The following is a 27149-nucleotide window of genomic DNA, read 5'->3' on the forward strand; positions in this document are numbered from 1 at the left end:
TAATAAAACTTACTGCTGACTTTTCAAAAGAAACTATGGAAGCCAGAAGAAAATTAATGGGATGACATCTTTAAAGTGCAGCAAGAAAATGCTATACTTCGTAAAAGAAAAAAAAAAAAAACCTTCAAAAGTGAAGGTATGTGCACCAATGTCAATCACAGCACTGTTCACAATAGCCAAAAGATGGAAATCTAGATCAACAGATGAATGGATATACAAAATGTGGTACATACATACAATAGAATATTGCACTTCCATAAAGAGAAATGAAGCCCTGATACTTGCTACAACACATATAAACCTTGAAAACATCATGCTAAATGAAATAAGTCAGTAACAAAAGGGCAAATATTGTATGATCGCACATTTATGAAATTGTCAAATGTATAAAGACCAAAGTTTATTAGTGGTGGAAAGAGGAGGGAGGGCAAAGGAGGAGTCTTAGCTTAGGGGCTGAGTTTCTGCTAATAATCTGTAAAAAGCAGCAACAGCTGCACAACACAATGAGTGTAACTAATGTAACTGAATTGTACATGTGAAAAATGTTGAATTTGAAAATGTTTTGTAACATATATTTTTACCACAATAAAAAAATTTTAAGTGAAGGTCTATGAATACCAATACAAAATTCCTCAACAAAATCCTAGCAAACTGAATCCAACACCATATTAAAAAGATAATATATCTTTTAATAACCACCTTTTTTAATTCAATACATATTTTTTAATTTTTTTCTCTTTTATTGTAATTTTTTTATTTCAGCAATTTTATTCTAATCTCTAAGACTTCCTTCTTTTTCTTTGGTTTTCCCCCTCCTTTTTTTTTTTTTTTTTTTTACTGTGATAAGTGTATAGGTAACAAAACGTCTGCCATGTCCAAAGTCTTCACATATACAGTTCAGTGACTTAATACCCACCTTTATGATCAAATGCGATTTACCCAGGAATGCAAGGATGGTTTAACATATGAAAATCAATCATGTTACATACCACAATGATAGAACAAAGGAAAAGAACCACATGATCATCTTAACTGACACAGAAAAAAGAATCTGACCAACTCCAGCATCCTTCCATGATAAAAAGACTCAGAAAACTATGAATGGAAGGGAAATTACTCAACATGACAGAGGGTGTTTACAGAAAAATCCACGTTAACACCATAATCAATAGTCAAAAGACTGAAAGATTTCTCCCTAATATCAGGAGCAAGACAACAATGCCTGCTTTTACCCCTGTTGTTCAACATTGTACTGAAAGTTTTAGCCAGAGCAGTTAGGCCAGAAAAAAGAAATAAAAGATATCCAAATTGGAAAGGAAGATGTAAAACAATCCCCATTCACAGACGACATCATCATATATACATATAAAATCCCAATACACACACACACACACACACACACAGTCACATATATATATTAGAGGTAATAAGCAAATTCAGCAAAGCTGCAGGGTACAAGATCAATACACAAAAATCAGTTGTGTTTCTATGCACCAGCAATGAACAATCCAAAAGGAAATTAAGAAAACAATTCCATTTACAACAGCATCCAGAAGAAAAAAATAGTTGGGAATAACGTTAACCAAGGAGGTAAAAGACTTGTACACTGGACATTGTTGAAAAAAATTACAGAAGACCTAAATAAATGGGAAGACATCCATGTTCATGGATTGGAAGACTCAATATTGTTAAGATAGGACTACTCCCCAAAGTGATCTATAGATTCAATGCAGTATCAAATTTCAAACAGGCTTTTTTGCAGAAATGAAAATGCTGAGCCTCAAATTCATATGGAAATTGAAGGAGCTCTGAAGAGTCAAAACAAAACTGAAAAAAAAAAAAGAGCGAAGTTGGAAGACTCACACTTCCCTATTTCAAAACTTATTATAAAACTGTTGTAATCAAAACAACATGGTCTATAAACATACAGACCAACGGTATAGACTTAAGAGTCTAGAAATAAAGCCATACATCTACAGCGAATTAATTTTCAACAAGGTTGTCAAGTCCATTCAATGGAGAAAGAATAGTATCTCTAACAAATGGTGCTGGGACAACTGGATATCTGCATGTAAAAGAATGAAGCTGAAGCCTTACCTCACACCATATAAAACACCCAAAGTGGATCAATGACCCTAAAATAAGAGCTAAAACTATAAATGCAAAATAAAACATAGGTAAATCTTCATGACCTTGGATTTGACCATAGATTCCTAGATATGACACAAAAGCATGAGCAACAAAAGGAAAAATAGATAAATTGGACTTTATCAAAATGAGAAATGTTTGTACATCAAAGGATTTTACCAACAAAATGAAGAGAAAAACCTACAGAATGGGAGAAAATACTTGGGACCTATATATCCGATAAAGGTTTAGTATCTAGAATATATAACGAACTCCTACAACTCAACAACAAAGACAAACTGGGCAAAGGACTTGAATAGATATTTCTCTAAAGAAGATATGCTAATGGCCAACAACTTCATGAAAAGATGCTCAACATCATTAGTCGGTACGGAAATAAAAATAAAAACCACAATGAGATACCACTTCCCACCCACTAAAATGGTTATTATCAGAAAAACAGAAAATAATAAGTGTTAGTAAGGATGCTAAGAAATTGGAACCTTTGTCCAACACTGGTAGGAATGTAAAATGGTGTCGCTGCTATGGTAAAAAATTTAGCAGTTCCTCAAAAAGTTAAACAAGGAATTACCACATGACCCAGCAATTTCACTAGTAGGTATACACCCAAAAGAACTGAAAGCAGGGACTCAAACAGATATTTGTACACCGATGTTCAGGGCAGCATTATACACAGTAGCCAGCAGGTAGAAACAACCCAAGTGTCCATCGACAGATGAGAATAAATAAAACGTGATGCATAAATGTGGTTCAAAATGTGGTAGATGAAATATGGAATATTGTTCAGCCATAAAGAGAAATGAAGTTCTGATACATGTTACAACGGGGATGAACCTCAAAAACATGTTAATCGAAAGAAACTAGACACAAAAGGCCACGTATTGTATGACTCCATTTACATGAAATGTCCAGAAGAGGTAAATCCATAGAGATAAAAAACAAACTGGTGGTTGTCAGGGGCTGCGGTGGGGGGGAAGAATAGGGAGTGGCTGCTTAATGAATACGAGGTTTTCTTTTGGAGTGACGACAATGTCCTGGAACCAGGGAGAGGTAGTGATTGCACAACAACATGAATGTAAAAACGCCACTGACTTGTACAATTTAAAATGGTTAATTTTATGTTACGCGAATTTCACCTCAAGAAAGAAAAGGGAATGTGTAAAATGACATTTACACATGAACAAAAACTGAGAAAATTAAGTAGACACTAAAATTAGTCCACACCAAAAGGGGAGATCTTCAGGCAATGGACAACTAATCCAAGTGAAAACAGAAATACTACAGAGAAGAACAAAGAACATAAGAGAGGATGAACATGTAAGTCAATGAATACTGGCTAAAAGAGAAAGCAAGAGTAATTTCTCATGGAATATTTCCAGAACATATGTACAATTAAAATCTATAACGACACGAACACAAAAGGCAGAAGAAGGGTAAACGGAGGGCAGGTGTTCTAAAGTCCTACCATTGACTTAAAACCATCCAAACCCGTTGTCGTCAAGTCGATTCCGACTCATAGCAACCCTGTGGGACAAGGGTAGAACTGCCCCCGTGGAGTTTCCAAGGGGCAGCTGGTGGATTCGAACTGCCGACCTTTTGGTTAGCAGCCGAGCTCTTAATCGCTGTGAGTTGACATTGACTTAGGGGTTGTAAAATGTTGTCTCCAGTAATTTAAGGATGCAGGCTATCATCTCTGGAGTACCCACTAAAAGAGGAGTAAAGGATTGTATAACTAAGATGTTAATAGGGGCAAAAACTGAGTAATATTAAATATTCAAAGAATCCAAAAGCAGGCAATGAAGTAGTGAAAAAGGAAGATAAAGCAGGTAGGCAAAGAGAAGACAACTAATAAGACAGTAGACATAACGTAATTTATCAGTAATTACACTAAATGTATTTGGATAAATATATTAAAAGACAAGAACAAACTGGATTTTAAAAAAATACTTTCTGTTTATAAAAGACACAGCTTAAATATAAGGACATATAAACATCAAAATCAAAAGGATGAAAAATTATGCCAGGCAAAATCTGGTCCAAAGAAAGCTGGCTTGGCTACTCTGGAGCAGACAAGTTATACATTAAGGAGAAAGCATCATTGGAAATAAAGACAGACGTTTCAACACGACCAAAGGGTGAATCCACCAGAAGATAAAACCATTCTAAATTTTTACCTACGTAGTAACACAACTTCAAAACACATAAAGCGAAAATTGACAAAACTAGAAAGAAAAACAGACATCCACCATCATAACAGGAGGCTCCAACACACTTTCTGAATAACTGATAGAAAAAGAGGAAAACCCGTAGGTAAGGCTACAGATACCTGAACAGCATGGTTGACAAATTCGACCTTATTGACAAAACTGAACATTGCATACCATTAACGGAATAAGTATCTTTCTCACAGGACAATGAAAAATTAACCAAACTCTACCATGCTGAGCCATAAAGTATGTCTTGAAACATTTCAAAGGATTGAAGTCATTCAGAGTTATGTTCTCTGATCACAGCAGAATTAAGCTCGAGAGCAGCCATGAAAAAAAATTAGGAAATACCCCAAATGTTTGCAAATTAAGCAATGTACTTCACATAAACCATGCGACGATAAATGTTTGTTGTTTTAAGCTGTTAAGTTTTGGGGAAATTTGCCACACAGTAATAGATAACTAATACAAACTGATGACAAGTGGTGATGAGGACGTACAACACTAAAACTCTCAACCTTTGTTGACAGAAGTGTAACTGGTACGACCACTTTGGAAACGGTCTGGTAGTATCTACTAAAACCAAGCGTACACATACCCTAGGACCCAGCAATTATACTCCTAGGTATACGTCCCACAGAAATGCATGTGTGTGTATACATATCCTGTTTACACACACATACACACAGAAATGCCAAAAGGCACACACGAGTGTTTACAGCAGCCTTATTAGTAATGGCCAAAACCCGGAAGCCACCCAGTTTTCATCAACAGTAGACTAAATAAATCATTGTATATTCATCCAACAGAATACTATACAGAAACAGGAATGAATAAACGTAACCATAAACAACAACATAATGAATCTCACAAACAAGCTGAGTGAAGAAGACATCACAAAAAACATACTGTATCATTCAATTTATATAAAGTTCAAAATGGGAAAACTGATCTTCGGTGTTAGGAGTCAGGATAGGAGTGAACTCTGGAGGGTAATAACTGGGAGGTGAAAAGGCAGCTTCTAGTAATGCTCCTGGTCTGGGTGGTGGTGACATGGGAGTGGTCGCTTTGTGATAATCCAACTTGTACATGTATGATTTCTGCACTTTTCTGTATGTATGTTATGCTTTAAAAAGTCCCAGTTGGCTTGGTAGGAACATCAATACTACTAACCACTACACTGCCTTGCCTTCCTTCAGCCCGCCTACCATGTGAAGCACAGGGCTAGTGGGCCCAGGCAGAAGCCACAGCCTCTGCGCAAGGGAACTCTTCCTCCAGAAAGTATTCCAGGACCCCCCTCCCCTTCCTTTGAACCTGTTACAGTTCTTGTTAGTTGCCATCGATTTCAGCTCACGGCGACTGCACGCGTGCAGAGTAGAACTGCTCCATAAGGTTTTCAAGGCTGGGACTTTTCAGAAGCAGATCGCCAGGCCTGTCTTCCAAGGTGTCTCTGGATGGCTTTGAACCACCAACCTTTTGGTTAGTAGTCAAGCTTAACTGTTTGCACCACCCTAGGACTCCTTCCTGTGAACCAACATAGCCTTTTTCATAGGTGTAATACTCCTGGCACCCCCAGACTCCCCCAAGACTGCAAGCTCCTGCAGTGCAGGAGCTGAGAGTATCAGCAGCGTAATAATAAATACCAACATTTACTGACCATTTAACATGTGGCAGGCACTTTTTCTAAATATTTGTGTGCCATTGTTACTGTTGTTGAATGCTGTTGAGTTGATTCCGACTCCTAGTGACCCTTTGTGACAGACTAGAACTCTCCATAGGGTTCTCTATGCTGCAGTCTTTCCCAGAGCAGATCACGGGGTCCTTCTCCTGCGGAGCCACTGGGTGGGTTCAATCAGTCAACCTTTCAGTTAGCAGCTGAGCGTTTAACCGCTGTGCCACCAGGGCTCCTATCTGCATGCAATATAACTCATTTAATCTTTCTAATAACCCTTGGGGAAACCCTGGAGATGTAGTGGTTAAGAGCTCAGGCTGCTAACCAAAAGATCAGCAGTTCAAGTCCACCAAGCGCTCCTTGGAAACTCTATGGGGCAGTTCTATTCTGTCCTATAGGGTCGCTATGAGTCGGAATCGACTTGGCAGCAACAGGTTTTCTGGTTTAATAACGATTTGAGGTGGGTGCAATTTTTATTCCCATTTTCCAGATAAGGAAACTAAAGAAAAGAGTGATTAATTTAATTTTTAATGTCACAAAGCTAGTAAGTAGAAGAGTTAGGATTGAACCTGGGTGGTCTGTCTGGCTCCAGAGCTGGAAAGCACTTCCTCTTGCTTAGGAGATGGGTCCACAAATGCTAAGAATGAGGTCTGGTGCCTGAAGCCCTGGCTAGACCACCCAGACTGAGCACAAGAAGCCCACGTGCTCCCATCTCTTCCAAGCAGGAAAACGTGTCTGTGGCCAGAGGTGTGGAGAGTGTGCGGACGTAACCTCTCATTTCTAAGACTGGAGGGCATCAAGCCAGGCCTGGGTGGCTGGGCCTGGTCTCCAAAGGCTCTGGGGAAGCAAGCTGAGCTGCAGCGTGGGATTTGGGAGAAGCCCTTTCCCATTCCTGAGGAGGAAGATCTAGGAGCTCCTGGAAGGTCAGCCCCATAGCACAAAGGGCAGAGGAGGAGGTGGCAGCTGGGGCGCCCATTCCCATCCCAGGTCCTGGGGGGTGGGAGTGGGGGTTCTCCTGCCTGCTCTTCCCTCTGAATCTAATCCCACTCATTTCACCCACTCCCACCTCCCAGGCCAGGGGACTGGGGAACAGCCCCTTGGAAAGTAAAGGCAGTCTCCCTTGGGAATGTACTGTAGTGTCTGGCCACCCTCCATCCCTCCCCTGACACACTGTGTAATCAGTTTCTCCTTTAGTCTACCTTCAACCTCTCCTGCTGCAGTTTAAGCTCAGTTCCCTTAGCTCTGTCCTCAAGAGCTCACCTCTGCCCACAGAGACTTTGTCTGCCTGGGAGGTATGTGCCAGGTCTAGATGGGTGTAGCCAGGGCTACAGTGACAAACTTAGTAATGACAGACCCCACAATATTAGAAGGTAAAGCCAGGGTTACCCACCCCCACAGCAAGCAATGCTTCCCCATCAGAACCTAAACCCTCGGGAGATCAAACAGTCCCTGCTCAGGAGCCTTCATTTTCCATGGTTAGAAGCAGTCCAGAGAGGGGGCCACCTTGGCAAAGGTGACCCAGCACATCAGTGCCAGAGACCAGGGACAGGCCAGACACCCAGTTCAGGAAACAGATCTGAAAATCAGGAGGGGAGGCAGGGCCCTAGAGCAGACCCACTTGTAAATGCAGCCATTCCTGGCAAGCATCCAGGTGCACGCGGCTTCAGAGTACTTGTTTGTGAGTATGTGCGTGCATATGATCACACACACAGACACAGACACACACACACACACACACACACAAGCATGCGCATGCGCACAGCTGAGGCCATCTGGGTCAATGCCAGAGTGGGGAGGGACACGTTAACATGGTGAACTTCTGAGCTGGGCAGTTGAGAGGAAGGCAGGAAGGGAAAAGGGAGAAGCTTGTCTCCATCTGGCGTTTCCCATTCCCCTCTGCCCTCGCTTCTGACACCCAGGCCCTTCAAAGTGGCTCCTAGGAAGCTGTGAAACACGCAGGTGCAACGAGGTCACCTAGTTAACAGCTTCCCTCCCGCTGTATTATTCATGGGCTCCCTTGTCAGGCCTGAGCTCCAGTTTCCAACAGCCCTCAGGCGGGCAGCAGCTCGGCGTGGCAGCTCAGCCAGGCCAGCCTGGTCTGGCCCATAGCTACCCCCCACTTTTTATACCCCATGCCCTTCCCATCCTCTTCAGACAATGCAGCTATCCCTGTGGTAACTCAGCCCCAAATGTCACGCTTCAGGCAAAGGTGAGAACTTTGGGGTCAGTGAGAAAGAGCAAAGAAGTAAAACTTTGCCAGAGTCAGGAACAAGATGCTGAAATTTCCTAATCCAGTGCCATCAGTCAACTTCAACTTATGGCAACCCTATAGGACAGAGTAGAGCTGCCCCATGGGGTTTCCAAGGAGCAGATTGTAGATTTGAACTGCCAACCTTTTGGTTAGCAGCGAAGCTCTTAACCATTGAGCCACCAGTGTCTCTCTCTCACTCACAGTCACACACACACACCCCAAATGAACTGTTCCAGACACTGTGCTCCGAATAAGAGTTAGAGATCCCAGAACACAAGACCATTTCGGTGTCTTAACGTGCCTCACACAATGTCCTGCACACAGGAGGCACTTAATAAAAAATTGTTGACAATCGAATATTACGCATCAATAAAGAACAATGATGAATCTGTGAAACATTTCATAACATGGAGGAACCTGGAAGGCATTATGCTGAGTGAAATTAGTCAGATGCAAAAGGACAAATATTGTATAAGACCCCTATTATAAGATCTTGAGAAACAGTTTAAACTGAGAAGAACACGAGGCGGGGGAGGGAGGGGAGGAGAGGGTTATTTACTGATTAGATAGTAGATAAGAACTACTTTAGGTGAAGGGAAGGACAATACTCAATACAGGTAAGGTCAGCTCAACTGGATTGGACCAAAAGCAAAGAAGTTTCCTGAATAAACTGAATGCTTCAAAGGTCAGAGGAGTAAGGGCGAGGGTTTGGGGACTATAGCTTCAGAGGACATCTAAGTCAATTCTACTAAGAAAACATTCTGCATCCCACTTTGAAGAGTGGCATCTGGGGTCTTAAATGCTAACAAGCGGCCATCTAAGATGCATCAATTGTCTCAACCTATCTGGATCAAAGGAGAATGAAGAACACCAAGGTCACGAGGTAATTATGAGCCCAAGAGACAGAAAGAGTCACATGAACTAGAGACTTACATCATCCTGAGACCAGAAGAACTAGATTGTGCCCGGCCACAACCGATGACTGCCCTGACAGGGAGCACAACAGAGAACCCCTGAGGGAGCAGGAGAACAGTGAGATGCAGACCCCAAATTCTCATAAAAAGACCAGACTTAATGGTCTGACTAAGACTAGAAGAATCCCGGTGGTCATGGTCCCCAAACCTTCTGTTGGCCCAGGACAGGAACCATTCCAGAAGACAAATCATCAGACATGGATTGGACTGCACAATGGGTTGGAGAGAGATGCTGATGAGGAGTGAGCTACTTGTATCAGGTGGACACTTGAGACTATGTTGGCATACCCTGTCTGGAGGGGAGATGGGAGGGTAGAGAGGGTTAGAAACTGGCAAAATGGTCAGGAAAGGAGAGACTGGAAGGAGGGAGCGGGCTGACTCATTAGTGGGAGAGTAAGTGGGAGTATGTAGTAAGGTGTATATAAGTTTATATGTGAGAGACTGACTTGATTTGTAAACTTTCACTTAAAGCACAATAAAAATTATTTTAAAAAATTGTTGAATTGTGAACCTTCCCAAAAAGATGGATGTCAAATTGATAGAGTGGGCATAAATCATCAAGCCATTCAAAAGGCATGCTGTTTGGGTTGAGAGACTGTCATGTTATGTAAATATCTATCTGCATATATCTTCTAAATTCAGCACAGTTCAAATCATTAACACATGGAGATAATGAATAAAAGTGACAAATATACATATAGCATGATTCATTTTGCCAAGCACTTTCACATACCTCATGAGAGCTCCCCCATTCCCTGAATCAACAGGGTTGGCCAAGGAAGGGTTTCTCCTTACTTTACAGACAAGGGAACTAAAGCTCAGAGAATGAAAGCACTTGAATGTTTGTCCAGGGGCATTTTTCTTCAGCACGCTCACATATTTCACTGCCTCGGGGTTACCATGCACACACCAACATAATAAAGCAATGAGATAAGTCTACAGTCTACCACTGAGGTTAGCTGGTTCAGGACCCCGAGAGCCTAGGCCCAGGCTGAGGTAAGCTCAGGACTAACACTTAGCCAGAAATATGGAGGGCTGAACACCAGGTAGCCTGGCCCATAGTGGGGGAAAGGTGTGAGGTTGGGATTAAATCACAGGAGTAACTGCACCCAATCCCCTCACTTTACAGGTGTAAAAGCTGAGGCCAAGAAGGCCCGCTAGGCTACCTCCTGGTAGAACTGGGGTCCAGCTAGGGTCTCCAGATTCAGGCAAGTACAGAGACCACTGAAGTACATGGTCTTCCCCAGAAAGATGCAACTTGCTCAGGGCAGATGGCCTGCTCCTGTGGCTTCTAAGTAGTGAGATGTCCTCATGATCCACTCTCTTCCATCCCCTCTCTGGACTCTGTAGGTACTAAATGTTTGACCTGCTCCAGGGTCAACCTCAGGTGAAGTTCAGACAGCAATAAACACACCTGCCAACTCTTCATTAAAGGAAGTGATCCAGACCCAGGACTACTCTGCCTCCCTATGGAACCAGGCTAGGTCACTTGTCCTTTCTGGGCTCAGTTTCCCATCTGTCTAAGCAGAGATTTGGCACTGGCCTTCTCTACATACAGTACAGAGTGATGATTAAGGAATCAGGCTGCCTTGGCTCAAATTCCATCTCCACTACTTGCTAGCGGTGTGACCATGGGTAAGTTGCTCAACCTCTCTGTGCCTCAAATGTCTCATCTGTAAAATACAGGTAACAGCAGTAGCTACCAAAGGGTTGTTGTGAAGACAAAGTGAGGTGTTTTATGTGAAGTGCTAAGCCCAGGGCTTGGCACACAGTAAGTGTTTAATAAATGTTTCCTGTTACTACTGTCAGCTCTGACACTCTCTAAGTCAATGACAGAGGTCACAAACTGGGCATCCATGGGCCACATCCCAATTGCTGAAGGGTTTCCCCTAGAATATATGCTCCACAGGTCAGCAGCCCTTGTTTTGCTCACTAATGGATCCCAGGGGCCTAGAACAGTATCCAGCATGGAGTAAGGGCTCAATAAACATTTGATAAGTGAATGAATGGACTCACTGTGTTTTTAAATATTTTAATCAGTTGCTAACATCTAAAATAAGGATATTTCACATTTTTTTAAATATCTGGATTTCTGGATTCTTTTTAAAAAAATCAAAGTGTCTGGCCACACTTGTCCTGCACACCAGCTTAGCAACCACAGGCAAGAATGGTGGCAGCAGTGCCCCCTTTAGACAGGGCAAAGAGTGTATAGTCAAACTGAGTTATTCCCTAGCCAGCCTTGATCTCTTCCATCTGCTGCCTGGACACTGCAGGCACCTGAATGTTCCACCCCAGCCCAGAGTCAATCACAGGTGATGTCCACACAGCAAGGGAGGCTCCCATTTACCCAGTTACAACACAATCTACGCGTGAGGACTTTTTCTGACCCCCAAGATTCCCACACAACCCACCTCCCACACCAAGTCTGTGAGAGGAGACAGGCCTCCAGGTCTGATAAGCACTCTGAGACCCTTTGGAATCCAACCCCCTCTGCTGTGGACAGGCCAGAACCTTCTCCACCAAAGAACTGGATCCTCAAATTCTCCAAGCTACCACAACCTCCTTTCCAGGCCATCTTACTCCCTGCTTGAAAAATCCCCGAGTGTACAAAGCAACGCGAAGGTGAATTTAATCTTTATCCTCCTCATAGAAAGAGCACAGAGATGATGGGGAAAAAAAGCAACAGAAGTAAAGTGGTTTCCTAAAATATTCTGTTATCCATTCCAACCCCACTGCACTTGGGTACTCAGTCTTCTGTGGAGAAAGCACGCATCCCAGGCTTGGTGGCCATGGTGTCTGAGTGTGATGGGGTGCTGGGAGGAGGCTGCCTGGGGACACACGGGCTGTGAGAAAGACCCGCCATCCTTACCACTCCCCTCCCATCCCTGCCAGGCTCCACAGGGATAGAGCTCATCCTCCTAGAGACCTCCCCTGACACCCCATCTTTGGTGTCGCTCTTTGGCAAATGAATTACCCCCTTCTGTTTTCTCTATAGCATCTGTGACCATCTGTAATTGCTTTGCGTATTTATTGTCTCTCTCCCCCAGTTCAATATGGCAGCCACCAGGCACATGTGGCTACTGAGCACTTGAAATGTGCTAAGTTCAAATTGAGATGTACTGTAAATGCAAACTGCACCCCAGGTTCCAGAGACCTAGCACAAAAAAAAGAATGTAAAATAGCTCATCAATAATGTGTTATAAAAAAGGAAAAATGTAATTTCAAAAAAATAAAATACAATAATTTTTATATTGGTTACACGTTGAAATGGTAATTTTTTTACATACTACATTAAATACTTAGAAAAAATAATTTCACCTGTTTCTTCTTACTTTATTAGAAAATGTAAAACTACACATTTGTGGCTCGCAGTGTATTTCTACTGGACAGCACAGCTGTCGACTCTCAATGAATGCCCAGCAACCAGACAAAGCCTGGTACATAGGTGACGCTGGATATTGATGAAATGAATGGCCAAATGCAGGGCCTCCTCCAACACAGGACATGAGAGCCGCAAGCACAAAGGAACTGGGTTGGAAGGCTCCCTCACCCTGCTGCCCAGTACGTGCTGGGATCTCTAGAGGCAGTGCAACCACGCAGCTCCCTCTAAGACAAAGCCCAAGGTCCCACTGACGGGGCGAGGGAGTCCTGGCTTAGAGTTCTGTCACTGCTGGCTCCTTGGAAATTATATCAGCTCTCCTGGCCCCAGGAAAGAAGGGTGAGATCAGCTTCATTCCGGTGCAGAGGGCAGATCAGAGCAGGAGAAGGATGCAGAGGGCTAGAAGAGAAGGAAGTTCCCCGGAATCCAGGGGCAGGATGGCAAGGCGCCTATCCATCTCTATAGGCAAAGAGCAGAAGTGGGGCAGAGCTAAAAATGTCATCTGGAGGGACACAGCCCACCCTGACGCAAACCAGGAAAAGCAGTATCCCTTGGGAAACAGATCAGCGATACCGGAGTCCCAGGCGGGGTCTCAGCTGCCCCTTTTGTCTTCTCTGTCTTCCCTCCCTCTCTCTTGCTCTCTCCTCTACTTCCCTCTCACCCTCACTTTCACTGGCTCCCAAATTACAGCCTTCTTTAAGAAACAGACACAATCAAGGTGATGAGCTGGGTCCTTGTCACAAACGGCATCTCAGGTCCTCTCCAAACGGAGAATGGCCTTTAGAGTGGAAGTCAGTGCTGTTAACAGCCTGCCTCAGGGAAGATGCATCTCCAGGAAGGCCCAGGCCAGAAAGACTCACTCCTTCTGAGGATGATCAGCCTGCAGGAGGCCATGTGTCTATGATTGCAGGGACAGGCCTGGGCTGCAGCGCGCTGGGAGACAAGGACCTGCCTGTCCCTCTCAACATATCACATGCTGAGGCAGGAGGAGCAGGGCTCTGCCCTTGACCAGCCACAACCCAGGACAGGTTCATCTGAGGGCCTTGGACAAGCCTACTCCCCTACTCTGGGCCTCAGTTTCCATACCTATAAAATAAGAGACGGTAGGGCTAGTTAATCTCTAACGACCCTTCCAGCCCTTGGAGTTGAGGTTACAAACTCAAATGCCTAAAGTGGCCAGGAGGTACTACCAACAAGCAAAGTGGGGTCAAATGTAAGACAATAGGGAATGGTGGGGACTGTAGAGAACTGAAGACTGTATGTCCATCTGAATCTAAAAGAGGGACTGCAGGCAAAGCTCATATGCATGACACAAGTCAAAATGAAGTCAGAAGAGTGGTTACTTCTGGAGTGGGCTATCATTGTGTGGGAAGGGGCATAAGGGAGACAGCCAAGGTACTGGAAATATTCTATACCTCAATTCAGAAATGCAAATATGTAAAAACTCACCAATTTCATGTAAGATTTGTTTATTGTATTGTGTATTCCTCAATAAAATTGTTTTAAAAATTAAAAAAAAAAACAAATAAATAAAGAGGGGCTGCAACTCAGCTCCAATCAACAACTGCCAACTGGAAACATAAACCCAACGTTGCCAGTTCTAAAAAGAGATGCCAGAAATCTAGATTTTTATGCGAAACTGCTGGAGTTTTAAATGTTGTTAGTAATATAATTCAAAATGAAACCACACACACACATCTCTTTCACGCAGAAGTCAACTTATAAACTTACAGATGGTTAGATTCTCAAAATAAGGAGAGGATTCAGTTTTTTACCAGTCAGTAGAACATACTGTACCTAGCACATGACTTAGTCGAAAGGGATCATAATAAAACTACTGCATTTTGTACATGTACTGTGTGCCAGACACTTTGCAAAAGGCTTTCTATACAGTTTTCATCTTATTAACGTTCATAGCAAGTACACGAAGTAATGAAAACGATTCCCATTTTACAGATGAGAAAACTAAGGCCTGGGCAAGATGACAAACGGGGCTCAAGGCTTCACAGCTGGAGAATGAAAGAGCTGGTGTTCAGTCCTAGCTCTGTCTGCCTCCAAGCTGCCTTATAAGAATCACGAAGGGAATAGGTTACGATCGTAATAATAATCTACACTCATGTGGGGCTTTAGAATATGCAAAGGAAATGTAAAAATATGAACGCTAAAACCGAGCCTGCTGTGTCATCCTCGTGACACAGCCTGCAGCCCCTGAGGCTGAGGAGGGATATCTGGCATTCTCCTAGCAATCTAAGGCCACATAGACTTTCACTGCCGAGGGGAGACAGAGCCCCGCAAGCACGAATCTCCTGGCTGAAATGTACTGGCCAGAGAGGAGCTGCAGCAGCCCGCCTCACTCCCCACGACAGACCCAGATCCAATTTCAGAATGAAAGACTAGAAAGCCATCTCCGTGCGGCTACTTCTTAAATATGCTGATTTTCTCGCTGACAACCCTGTAGTCAATAAAGTTGATAAGAATATGCATTTTTCTGCCCTGTGGGATTCAATAAAGCTGCTTTCATATTGAATCAGAATAAATATGGCCCATAAATGTTCTAATTTTTTCTGAATTGGCTCTTCTGCAAAAATGATCATTTTACTACTGCTGAAGACGTTCAGATCAAGAATCAGAAATTTCCAGCACCCCAGAAGCACCCCCCTGTGTTCCAACCATCACACCCCAGAGGTAACCATTATCCTGACTTCTGTCACATAGATGGGTTTTGCCTACAGTCGCCCCCTTTTATACGGGGCCTGCATTCTTCAGTTCTCACAGTCTCCACTGCTCCCTGTTGTACTACGATTGGCCCTGCTCTACTATTTTGTCTGCCTCTGGGCCCCTCTAGGCATTCGAGTTCACAACCTCTACTAAAACGGCCTATGCCTAGAGTCTTAAAATTAACTAACGTGAGTGCTCGAAATTGGTTGTAGGTAGGTGGTAGAACAATTAGTTAGCAACAGCTCACTCAGTCAATGAGAAGTGACTGAGCACCAACTCAGCCAGTGTGGTGGACACCAAGGACACAAGGATGAATAAGACAGAGTCCACGGCTGGACAAAGAATAAGGAAGATCAAAGAAGAATTGACACCTTTGAATTGTGGTGTTGGCGAAGAATATTGAATATACCATGGACTGCCAAGAGAACGAACAAACCTGTCTTGGCAGAAGTGCAACCAGAATGCTCCTTAGAAGCAAGGACGGCGAAACTGCGTCTTACATACTTTGGACATGTTGTCAGGAGGGATGAGTCCCTGGAGAAGGACATCATGCTTGGCAGAGTACAGTGTTAGTGGAAAAGAGGAAGACCCTCGACGAGGTAGATTGACACAGTGGCTGCAACAATGAGCTCAAGCATAACAACGATTGTGAGGATGGCGCAGGACCGGGCAGCGTTTCATTCTGTTGTACATAGGGTCGCTATGTGTCGGAACCGACTCAACGGCACCTGACAACAATATGCCCTGGAGAAGCTTACTGTCCAGTGATGGGCCAGACCACATGGAGTTATAAAGTCACAGGGAAGGACAGTGAGAGAGGGAAGCCCAAGCTTCCATCCCACCCCACCCACCCAACCTAAGGAGTCAGTGAAGGCTTCCTGGAGGACGTAAGACCCACATTAGAACCTACTTCTCTTCCACTGGAGGCAAAACGCTTCTATCCTAAAATGACCTATCCATCAGAGTCCAACTTGTAAATGACACTGCTCACCTATTAATGGACAAACATTGCTTCTACTAGTGCCAAGAAGAACTCAAATAGAGGCCCAAAATAAAACAAATGAATTTTTTAAAAATACACCCTAATTGCATTCAAAACCAATGAGTTCAAAGCCAGTTAAATTCTTTTTAAAAACCATCTTTACACTTTAAAGCAATGAATATTTAAAGACCTCAGGATTCAAGAAAACAGTAAGCCTTTTATTAATTACTTTTGAACTCACTGATTTTCAAATCGATGAGAGAATGCTTCCACATTTAACGTCACTGTCCACACAACCCGTGATTCAGCTAATCTGTGTCCCCCCACAGCTCTCACTTGCCACTTTGCGCCCTGGCTGAGTTGTCCATCTTCCTGGCAAAGAGTCAGTTTAGGGGAAGGACAGTGCACTTTTGGCAGGGCCAGGGTGGCATGCTGTGACCCTTCACCTGTGACACCAATGACGCACCATGGCTCTGATCCAAATAGCTCCCACAGTCCTTCAGATCCAGCTCTCAGGCCAGCCTTGCTGGCTTCGGGGTCGTCATTCCTCCAGGAGACCAGGGGAGTGACCTGCCACCATGCATTGGCATTACCCTTCTGCCCTCGGGGCTAGGGGCTTCCCACTGGCCGAGGGCAGCAGAAGTGGAGCGCAGTCAGTCTCTTCTCTGTGCATTGTCCCAAATTAGCCTATTGGAGCATCCTGGCGTGAGTCTTGTGGCCCACGGAAATATCAATAGGCCATTCCACCTACCTGGGGGGGACAGACCAGTGGATGGCAATTTGCTTAATGACTTCCCCTTGGGGGACAGCATTCATTCAGCCCCAGGCCTCCTAGAGGAGAGCGTACATCCAGCTTCCAGAAACCCTGCCCCCTCCACCCACTTCCCCGTGGCCCGTGTGCAGCACACACAGCCATGTTTTCATTCCACCAGAAGTGGAGCTGCTACTGGAATCTGTGTAAAGCTCCCTGAAACACAAAGGTCCTCCTGACATTAGCAGGGAGCAGCCCTGAGAAGCCAGAGGTGAACTCTTAACCCAAGCCCAGCACAACTGTCTAGGGAGTTAAGTTCGGGTCCAGTTCTCATCCACCAACATCAAGACACTAGGAAATACTCATTCCTCAGAAGGCGGGAGCTTCTCAAACTTTACTGTGCACATGAATTACTCAAGGATCTTTTCAAGATAGATTCTGACTTAGCAGTCTAGGGTAGGGCTCAAGAGTCTGCCTTTCTAACAAGCTCCCAGGTGAGCCTGACGCTGCCTGTTCACAGACCACACTATCCACTAGAAATAACAAGGCTCCACTAGACCTCCACCTCCCAGAAGCAGGTGCATTTAAAATAGGACTTCAGAAAGGTGCCCTTTAAAATATTTAGCTCAAATAAATAAATCTCAAATGGTAAAACTGCAGGTAAGATCGGTTGGGATGGGGGAGCTGTTAAGGAGTCAACCAAGACCATCTGCTACCACACCCTCAAATCAAGCCTCTGGCAAGCAGATGTGAGGAGTCCTGCTGTTTCGGGGTCAGGAAGGTGAAAACAGACATGCGTAGGTGGCCCCTGCCCAGGTGAGGCCAGCACGCCAGCTCTTGGCCTTTCAGCCCCTCCAACGCCCAAGGCAGAGCCTCCCCATTCACACAAGTCACTTCTGTAGTGCCACCTTCCCAGCCTGCGGGGTACACTTACTCCCTGCCATGTGGGCACTCTGCCTCCCACCCTCCCCAGCCCTGGGGAGACAGTGCCAACCATTCTTATTCCCCCAGCCAAGGGGGGCCCCTCCCAGTCCCCTTCTCTGCAGGGTGACGTCTGGTCCCCCATCCCCATAGGTGTGGACGAAGTTGCGCCTCCCCCTGCACCGTGAACCACACATTAACTCCAAGCCAGCTCTCCCAAGCCCTTGGCTGACTCATCGGCCCTCACACCTGCCCCAACCAGGCTCTTCATGCCCCAAACCACCCTCCACCCCGGGGCAGCCATTCTTTTCTATGCAAGGGTCTGACTCTGCCCAAAACACACACACACACACTCCAGCCCCATGTGTCTCTCCAGTTTATTTCAAATCCAAACTGGGGTGGGGGCATTTGCTGAAAAAGGGTCAATGTCTGGTCCACTTCGAGAGGGCAAAGTACGGTGAACAGGCAGACGCTGCTTTCTGAATTACTGGGGAGGGGCGACGTGTTACCCAAGAAAGGCTCATTTCCCCTCACTGGGAAGCTGACTGCGTCTGGGCTGGGGCTGGGGTCGCAGTTGGGTGGTGGCCAGCGGCGAGGGTACAGGATCTCCGCTCGCGGCACGGAGGCAGCCGGCGTAGATGCCGGCTCCGGGAAACCAAAGCACTGAGTGCCCACTGACCGGCGCCGCCACCTCCTTAGAACGCGCGGGCTCTACGCGCAGCCCGGAATGGCCTGCGGGGGACACGAGGGGCAGCGCTCCTGGGCGCGGGACCATGGCGACAGCCAGCACGGACCGCACCGGGCCAGCCCTGGGGCGGGGGAGGTGAGGTGCGAGCCACACAAGGCTCCCATCTTCGCAAGGGACTTGTCCTCCAACAGCCGGAAAGGATTGGGGAGGTTGCAGGAGTCCTCTGGGGTCTCCCGAGGGCACAAGGAGGTGATTAGCGGAGGGGGGGAGCTACATGACTTCAGCTCCCTCCAGCGCCGCTGTCCACCCCGCGGTAGGCGGTGAGCCCCGCTCCACCTCCACTGCTCAGTGGAAACCCAGAGGGCAAAAGGCGACCGGATTGGATCCTAACCCCCTCTTAACCCCTGGAATTCTCCCCACCCCAGACCCGGGCCTTCTCTGAGACGCAGAGAAATGTGCCGGAATGTTTGCGGTCCCACGAACCTGGTGGAGGGAGTGCCTGTCTTCTCAAGCCCAAGGCGGAGGGAATTCGAGTTCCCGGGAATCAAAGTTGCCGCGCGTCGGGCCGCGGGCTCGGAGCGTGGTGCAGGGACAGGGCCACCGGCCCGGGACTGGAGGAGGCGCGGGGCGCCTGCCACGGGCGATGGCCGCGCCGGGAACAAGTGGTGCGGCGGCTTCGGCCGCGACCCCACGGTTCCAACTTTCCTGCCGCGCGGGGACCGAACCGCGCGGAGAAGGAGAGGGAAGCGGGAGGGTAGGGGCGGCGCGCGGCTCAAGGTACCGTGTGCGTGTGCCGAGCGGCGCCGTGCCGCGCCCGGGTTCTGTCCTCCGCCGGATCGGCCCTCGCGGGCCGTCTGCTCCCGCTCTGGCCGCCGCCGCGTCTCGCCGCCGGTGCGAAGGCTCATCCGCGGCCAGGCGGCCGCTTCGGGCTTCCTTCGGGCCCCCGCTCGCCGCCCGCCGGCGGCAACTTCAGGCGCGCCACGGGCTCGGACGAGGCGCGGTCCACACGCCCCGTGACCCTGCACCCCCGCGCTCCATGCCCGGGGCCGCCCCGCCCAGCTCAGCGCCCGGCCGCCGTCGGACGCGTCCTCTGGCCGAGCCTCGCGCCCGCCGCCCGCGCGCCTCTCTCCCGAGCCTCCGCAGCTCAAGTCCGCGATCAACTTTCCCCGGCTGCCTCCGCCCCGCTCGGCCCCCGCCCCAGGCCCCGCCTCCTGCCGCTCCCGCCCTCACCTCCCGCCACGCCCTGCACCCGCCGGGCCTCGCCGCTCGCAAAGGTGGGCGCCAAGACCCCTGCGCCCCCTGTCCGGCTCCCCCCCGAGCCCCCAGCGGCTGCGCAGAGGCGGCCCGGGCGCTCAGGGCGTGAATATTTCAATGCCGACGGAGCTGCTCTTTGCCGATGTCATGGCACCGGCTGCTGTGGCAACTCGACGAATCCCCCGAAGGCGCCGAGAGGAAGCCAGCGGAAGCGGCCTCAGGTGCGTGCCAGAGCGGTGCCCTCAGGGCCTCCCGCCGTCCCGCAGAGGGGCGCGCAGAGGGGTGGCGGCCCGGCCAGCTTCCCGCCGGCTCCACTCCTCCGGCCAAGCGGGAAAATGCTCCGGGGAAGCCGGAGCGAGCGCTCGGCCTCGGTGAGCCCGCGCCATCTGTTGGCTTTAAGCGCCCCCTCTCTGCTCCCAGAGTTGCTGAGCGCCGCGCTGGGCTCGGTCCTTCTACTCCTTGGCCGCTTGGCCCGAGCTTCGCTCCAACCAGCTGCCTCGGCCCACCTTATTCATGTGCTCCCACCTGCCCACCTCCGTCAATCGAGCCCAAGATGCCCCAAGGGCTTTCAAATGGGGGACCCCGGATTGAAAGAATCCCTTGAGGTCACCTATGCACCTTCAGCCACGCAGGAGACCCTTCAGCACCCTGAGTGCTGGTTTCCCCGCCTCTTTTTGCCTACCTACGGGGACGGGCAATTTTACGACTTCTAACGGTTCCATTCTGCCACAGCTTAATTGTTACAAAATGCTGCGCATGTAACTTCCTTGTTCTGGTCTTTGGGGGTGTTCGTATTTAATAGGCCTGGCTCTTCCTGTAGTTGAAGAGGGTCATTGCCTGCCCTTGATCTTTTCCTACCCAGGCTAACGTTATGATTTTTTTTAATTATTCCTCCTGCGACAGGACTCCTGGGCCTGTCACTGTCCTGGTCAGCATATTGACAATAGTTGCCTGGAGCCTCAACTCATTCCTTCCTCCCCACAGCCTTTCTCGTAGGTCCTGTCATTATCCCTGTTATACAGCTGAGAACAGGCTTTCGGGAGGTAAACAACTTACTCATGTGGTGGAGCCAGGTATTGAACCTAGTGTATACTGATTCCAGAGCTCCAGCTTTTTTTTTTTTCTTTCTTTCTACCGTTCATTCATAGTTGCTACTATGTCTTAGCAATTGGAATATGATAGGAAACAAAACACATTTGGTTTCTGTGCCTCATGGAGCTCCTCTAGCGGGGGAACCAGACATTAATCAGTGAATCACACAAACAGGCAAAATTACAGCTGGAATCAGTGTTAGGAAGGAGAGTGCTTTAATGACACCTAGCCTTGGAGATCAGGGCAGGCTTCCTGGAGGAAGTGACACTGAACTCAGATCTGAAAGGTGAGCAATGGAGAGAGGGTGGAGTTTTAGGCATGAGAAACAGCGTGTGCAAAGGCCCTGTGGTGGGAAGGAGCTGGCATATGTGAGGAACTGAAGGAAGGCCAGAGAGAACGGAGCACAGAGAGGGTAGGGACCATGGTAAAGCTGAGTGGGAAGGAGGGCCACACTGTGCAGGGCCCTGTTGGCCTTGACGAGGGTTTGATCTTTATTCTAAGCATGAGGCTTCAAAGTAGGGAGGTGGGGTAGGGATTGAGGGATGGGATAACATGACTGATTTGTAGTTAGAAAAATGAGAAATTGATTGGGAGGCAATAAAGGTAAGAGACCACTTCAATTAAAAAATACATGTCTATTTCTGATCAGTGCCTGATCTCTAAAATCTACATGATACTGCAAAAACTCAACTACAAAAAGACAAATAACCCAATTAAAAAAATGGGCAAAAGATATGAATAGACACTTCACTAAAGAAGACATTCAGGTATCTAACAGATACATGAGGAAATGTTCACGATCATTAGCCATTGGAGAAATGCAGATCAAAACTACAATGAGATTTCATCTCACTCCAACAAGGCTGGCATTAATCCAAAAAACACAAAATAATAAATGTTGGAGAGGCTGTGGAAAGATTGGAACACTTACACACTGCTGGTGGGAATGTAGAATGGCATAACCACTTTGGAAATTGATTTGGTGCTTCCTTAAAAAGCTAGAAATAGAACTACCATACGATCCAGCAATCCCACTCCTTGGAATATACCCTAGAGAAATAAGAGCCTTTACACGAACAGATATATGCACACCCATGTTCACTGCAGCACTGTTTACAATAGCAAAAGGATGGAAGCAACCAAGGTGCCCATCAACAGATGAATGGTTAAATAAATTATGGTATATTCACACAGTGGAATACTACGCATGGATGAAGAACAGTAAGGAATCTGTGAAACATTTCATAACATACATAGAGGAACCTGGAAGGCATTATGCTGAGTGAAATTAGTCAGTTGCAAAAGGACAAATATTGTATAAGACCACTATTATAAGAACTTACAAGATAGCTTAAACTGAGAAGAAAACATTCTTTTGTGGTTATGAGAGGGGGGAGGAAGGGAGGGTGGGAGAGAGGTATTCACTAATTAGATAGCGAATAGGAACTGCTTTAGGTGAAGGGAAAGACAATACACAATACAGGGGAGGTCAGCACAACTGGACTAAACCAAAAACAAAGAATCTTCCTGAATAAACTGAATGCTTCGAAGGTCAGCGTAGCAGGGGCAGGGGTTTGGGGACCATGGTTTCAGGCGACATCTAAGTCAACTGGCATAATAAAATCTATTAACAAAACATTCTGCATCCCACTTTGAAGAATGGCATCTGGGGTCTTAAACGCTAGCAAGCAGCCATCTAAGACGCATCAATTGGTCTCAACCCACCTGGATCAAAGGAGAATGAGGAACACCAGGGACACAAGGTAATTACGAGCCCAAGAGACAGAAACGGCCACATGAACCAGAAACTACATCATCCTGACACCAGGAGAACTAGATGGTGCCTGGCCACAACCGATGACTGCCTTGACAGGGAACACAACAGAGAACCCCTGAGGGAGCAGGAGAACAGTGAGATGCAGACCCCAAATTCTCATAAAAAGACTAGGCTTAATGGTCTGACTGAGACTAGAAGGACCCCGGTGGTCATGGCCCCCAGACCTTCTGTCGGCCCAGGACAGGAACCATTCCCGAAGCCAACTCTTCAGACATGGATCGGACTGGACAATGGGTTGGAGAGGGATGCTGGTGAGGAGTGAGCTTCTTGGATCAGGTGGACACTTGAGACTATGTTGGCATCTCCTGCCTGGAGGGGAGATGACAGGGTAGAGGGGGTTAGAAGCTGGCAAAACGGATACAAAAAGAGAGTGGAGGGAGAGAGATTAGGGGGAGAGTAATTGGGAGTATGTTTTTTTTTTTTTTTTTAGCAAGGTGTATATAAGTTAAAAAAAAATTTTTTTTATATAAGTTTATATGTGAGGGACTGACTTGATTTGTAAACTTTCACTTAAAGCACAATAAAAATTAAAAAAAAATACATGTGTACGTAGCACCTACTATGTGCCAGGAACTTTTCTAGAGTAAGGGTCAGCACACTGCTGTCCACAGATAAAATCCATCTCCCCACTTGCTTTTATAATTAAAATTTTATTGGAACAAAGACACGTCCAACCAGCAACCAGTCAAGTATTATCTATGTCTCCTTCCACACTGCAACAGTGGACCTGAGTGGTTGCAACAGAGACTGTATAACCTGCAAAGCCTAAAATATTTACTCTCTGGCCCTTTACAGAAAAAGTTTGCTGACCCCTGTGAATCTAGACACTTAGGGTACATTAGTGAACAAAATACACACATGCACACACACACACACAAATCCCTATCTTGGTGGAGCTTGCATTCCAGTGGGCTATTGCAGTTGCCCAGGTGGGTGGTGATGGACACCTGGCCTGAGATGATTCGGAGGTCAAAACGGACATGGCTAGGAGACGGAGCAATCTGGGGGTGAGATAAAAAGGTAAGTATCAAGGAGACCCCCTGGTTTCTGGCTTGTGGAATGGATGGAAAGTGCTGTTCCCTGAGACAGAGATCGCTGGAGGAGGGCCACCATGGGGAAATGACCAAGTGTTCAGTCAGGACATGTTGGATGTGAGAGGCTGGTGATGGCTGAGTGGAGATGTCAAGTAGGCCATGGGACAAATGAGTCCGGGACTTGGGGGGAAAGGGCAGGGCTGGAGCTATGATTTCACACCTTCAGATACTCCTGGTTGTAGACAGGGTGATGGAGTCAGGAGTCAGGAGATCTGGGTTCTACACCAGACCCTACCACTCTCTAGATGGATGGTCTTGGTGCTGCACACTGAACTTCACTTTGCCTCATGTGCCTCGTTCATAAAACAGAAGTACTAGAAGAGGTGTTCTTCTAGGCTTTTCCAACCCTAAACCTCCTTTCTCTCTGGTTTGTCACTATCTCTTTTAAGCTATGATTCCCAAAATGGTCCACAACCATTTTACATATGGGCAAAACAGCACTGAGCTCAGTGGGACCATCATCTCCTCTGATGTGGACACCATATTTCCTTTCATAGGACCTCTTGGCAGCCACTCTTATTCAACAGGCATTTGTCAAGTGCCCAGTGTGTGCCAAACACCTTGCTAGAAATTGGGGTGTCAGTCAGGGTACAGTCAGCTACAGAGCCATTCGAATGTGTAACAGAGAGGGAATTCAATGCAAGAATTGGTCACACGGCAATGAAAGAGCTGAGAATTCAAACAGGGCATGGTAGGTCACCCAGAGTTCAGCAACAGCGGGAAGTTACTGTCACGCCTAGGCTGGAGGAAGGGAGGAAGCAAAGTTGTCAGGACTGGGGTCACTCAGTGGAAGATGAAACAACAGTGGACCTATCTGGTGGGAGCTGAGCTTCAGAGGCAACCCAGCCACTGCCAGAGAGGCTGTCTAAGGCAGAATGCAAGAAGAGACTGGCTTCTTCGGGGCCTCCCATTGGCTGGCCCCAGCAGACTCAGGACTTTAGGTCTTGCAGCATACAGGGTCAGGTCTGCTGGGATACAGAGCACAGTGAGGAAGGTGGGGAAGGGATCTGAAGAGAAACGGGCCCATGACCGCACACTGGGCACATGGACGCAAACAACATCCAGCCCCTGTCTTTGAGGCACTCCCAGTCCAAGAGGGAGGCAGACATATTAAGCAGTTATAATCTAGCAAGGTCAGGGTGGCAAAGCAGAGAAGTAGGCCAAAGGAGAGTGGGAATGATTCATTCTTAAGTGTGGTTCTTAGCATCTGGCAAGAAAAGGCCAGAAAGGGCATTTGTCACGGGTGTTGAACAGTTTAGAGACTGTTGAACAGTTTAGTGTGGTAGAGCTGGACTAAGGAGCATGCTGGGCACAGCTGAGAGATGAGTCTCAGGAAATGAGCAAGGACTGAACCACGGAGGGCCTGCGATGCCATGCTGAGGACCTTGGGTTTCATTCGGCAAGTGATGATGAGGGTGAGGGTATGGGATAGGCTTGCGGTTAAGGATGGAGAGGAGGACAGTGCATTGTCCCAGGGTGGTCTGGGCTGGCATCCTGGCTCAAAGTGTATCTCCTTTTCACTGTCTTTGTACCCCCAAACACCCAATAACCAGCTGGCTTACTGACACTGTCAATTAATGAACAAGGGAGGGAGGAAATCCAAATCTGTTGTTTTAAACATGTCCAGCCTATTCAACCACCTGGGATTCCATTTGATCCCACCTGGGCTTCCAGCCCCCATTGGGGTGCCTTCTGTCCCCACTACCTTCTCCATAGAAATGTAGGAGAAGCCGTGTGGTTGTCATGGATTGAATTGTGGCCCCCCAAAATATGTGTATCATTTCGGCCAGGCCATGATTCCCAGTATTGTGTGATTGTTCACTATTTTGTCATCTGATGTGATTTTCCCATCCTTCATAAATCCTGTCTCTATGATGTTAATGACATGGGATTAGTGGCAGTTATGTTAATGAGACAGGACTCAATCTACAAGATTAGATTGTATTTTAAGCCAATCTCTTTTGAGATACAAAATTGAGAAGTGAGCAGAGAGACATGGGGACCTCATACCGCCAAGAAACAAAAGCCAGGAGAATAGAGCATCCTTTGGACCTGGAGTTCCTGCCCTGAGAAGCTCCTCAGCCAGGGGAACATCGATGACAAGGACTTTCTCCCAGAACCAACAGAGAGACAAAGCCTTCCCCTGGAGCTGGCACCCTGAATTTGGACTTACAGCCTCCTGGATTGTGAGAAAATAAATTTCTCTTTGTTAAAGTCATCCACTTGTGGTATTTCTATTATAGCAGCACTGGATGACTAAGATAGTGGTGTAATGCAAAGCTCACTAGACTAAGATGCAGTGGACTTGGGCCTTAGCCATCTTGTCTGAGCCTCAGTTTCCTCGATTGTAAACAGCCCCCAGCCTCCCTGAATACCTCCCAAAGCAGCTATTTAGGTTGAAAGCAAAAACACACATTAAAGTGCTTTATAAACTGTGAAAACAACACTCACAAGTCCTTCCTTGCCCCATGAGGGCCGGCTATTATTTTTAAAACACATGAGTGCCTCCCTCTTCTGGGTGCCTCCATAACAGCTTCCCTTTCCCACCTCACAATGAGGCGTTTCCACTCCCCTTAATTCCCATCACTGAGCTGGTGGAAAGCTGTTCGTTGCTTCCTGTCGCCATCCTGGCCGGCTCCTCTCTCCCGGGGCTGCGCCTGCCACCATAAACCAGACATGTGTGCTCCTGAGTTTGGTTTGTGGGCCTTTGGAGCCTGGCACAGCTGTGGCAGCTCAACTTGGCTTGTGAAAGAGCAAGGCTGAGAAGGCAAACAAGGTGGGCCGGGGACCACCCATCTGCAGGGCAGAGGGCACCCAGGAACCCCAGCAAAGGAGCATGGGTGTCCCTGGGCCCAGCCTGGGTCGCAGTCCCCCCTGCCCCCCCGCCCCATGTGGCCTGGAGAGGGAGGAGCCTTCCCTCACGTTCCTGCCCGTTTCCCTACTCCTCTCTTCCATAATTTATTTATAAGGTGTTCATAGTAAAATGAATGACAAAAAGTTAGGAGCTAATTAAAGCTGGCACAGGTTGGCACATGAGGCATGAATTATGCATTGGTGCAGAATGGTGCTTTGTGGCAAGAATTGGCACCAAGTGCCCTGGGCACTCGTGAGAAGTAGGCACAGGCCTCAGCCCCACCTGGGTCCCCTGCTCTGCATTTCTGAGAGGCCCTCCATTCAGGAC

At 47.1% G+C, this 27149-nt stretch overlaps 1 protein-coding gene across 5 annotated transcripts in view; it reads right to left on the reverse strand.

Annotated features, from left to right (window-relative positions):
* The window catches only part of CDH23 (cadherin related 23), a 528116-nt gene extending 508356 nt beyond the window's left edge, over nt 1-19760 (reverse strand). For 4 of the 5 annotated variants that reach the window (XM_049855780.1, XM_049855785.1, XM_049855782.1 and 1 more), the window contains exon 1: nt 19473-19760. In XM_049855780.1, coding sequence (XP_049711737.1) covers nt 19473-19596 — 124 coding nt within the window. In that variant the 5' untranslated portion in view covers nt 19597-19760. Of the gene's footprint in view, nt 1-19174 lie in introns of all 5 variants that reach the window. The other variant, XM_049855781.1, reaches the window with a different exon arrangement.
* Nucleotides 19761-27149: the final 7389 nt, after the last annotated feature.

Source organism: Elephas maximus, chromosome 16 (genome assembly GCF_024166365.1).
Source record: "Elephas maximus indicus isolate mEleMax1 chromosome 16, mEleMax1 primary haplotype, whole genome shotgun sequence".
NCBI classification, from domain to species: Eukaryota; Metazoa; Chordata; class Mammalia; order Proboscidea; family Elephantidae; genus Elephas; species Elephas maximus.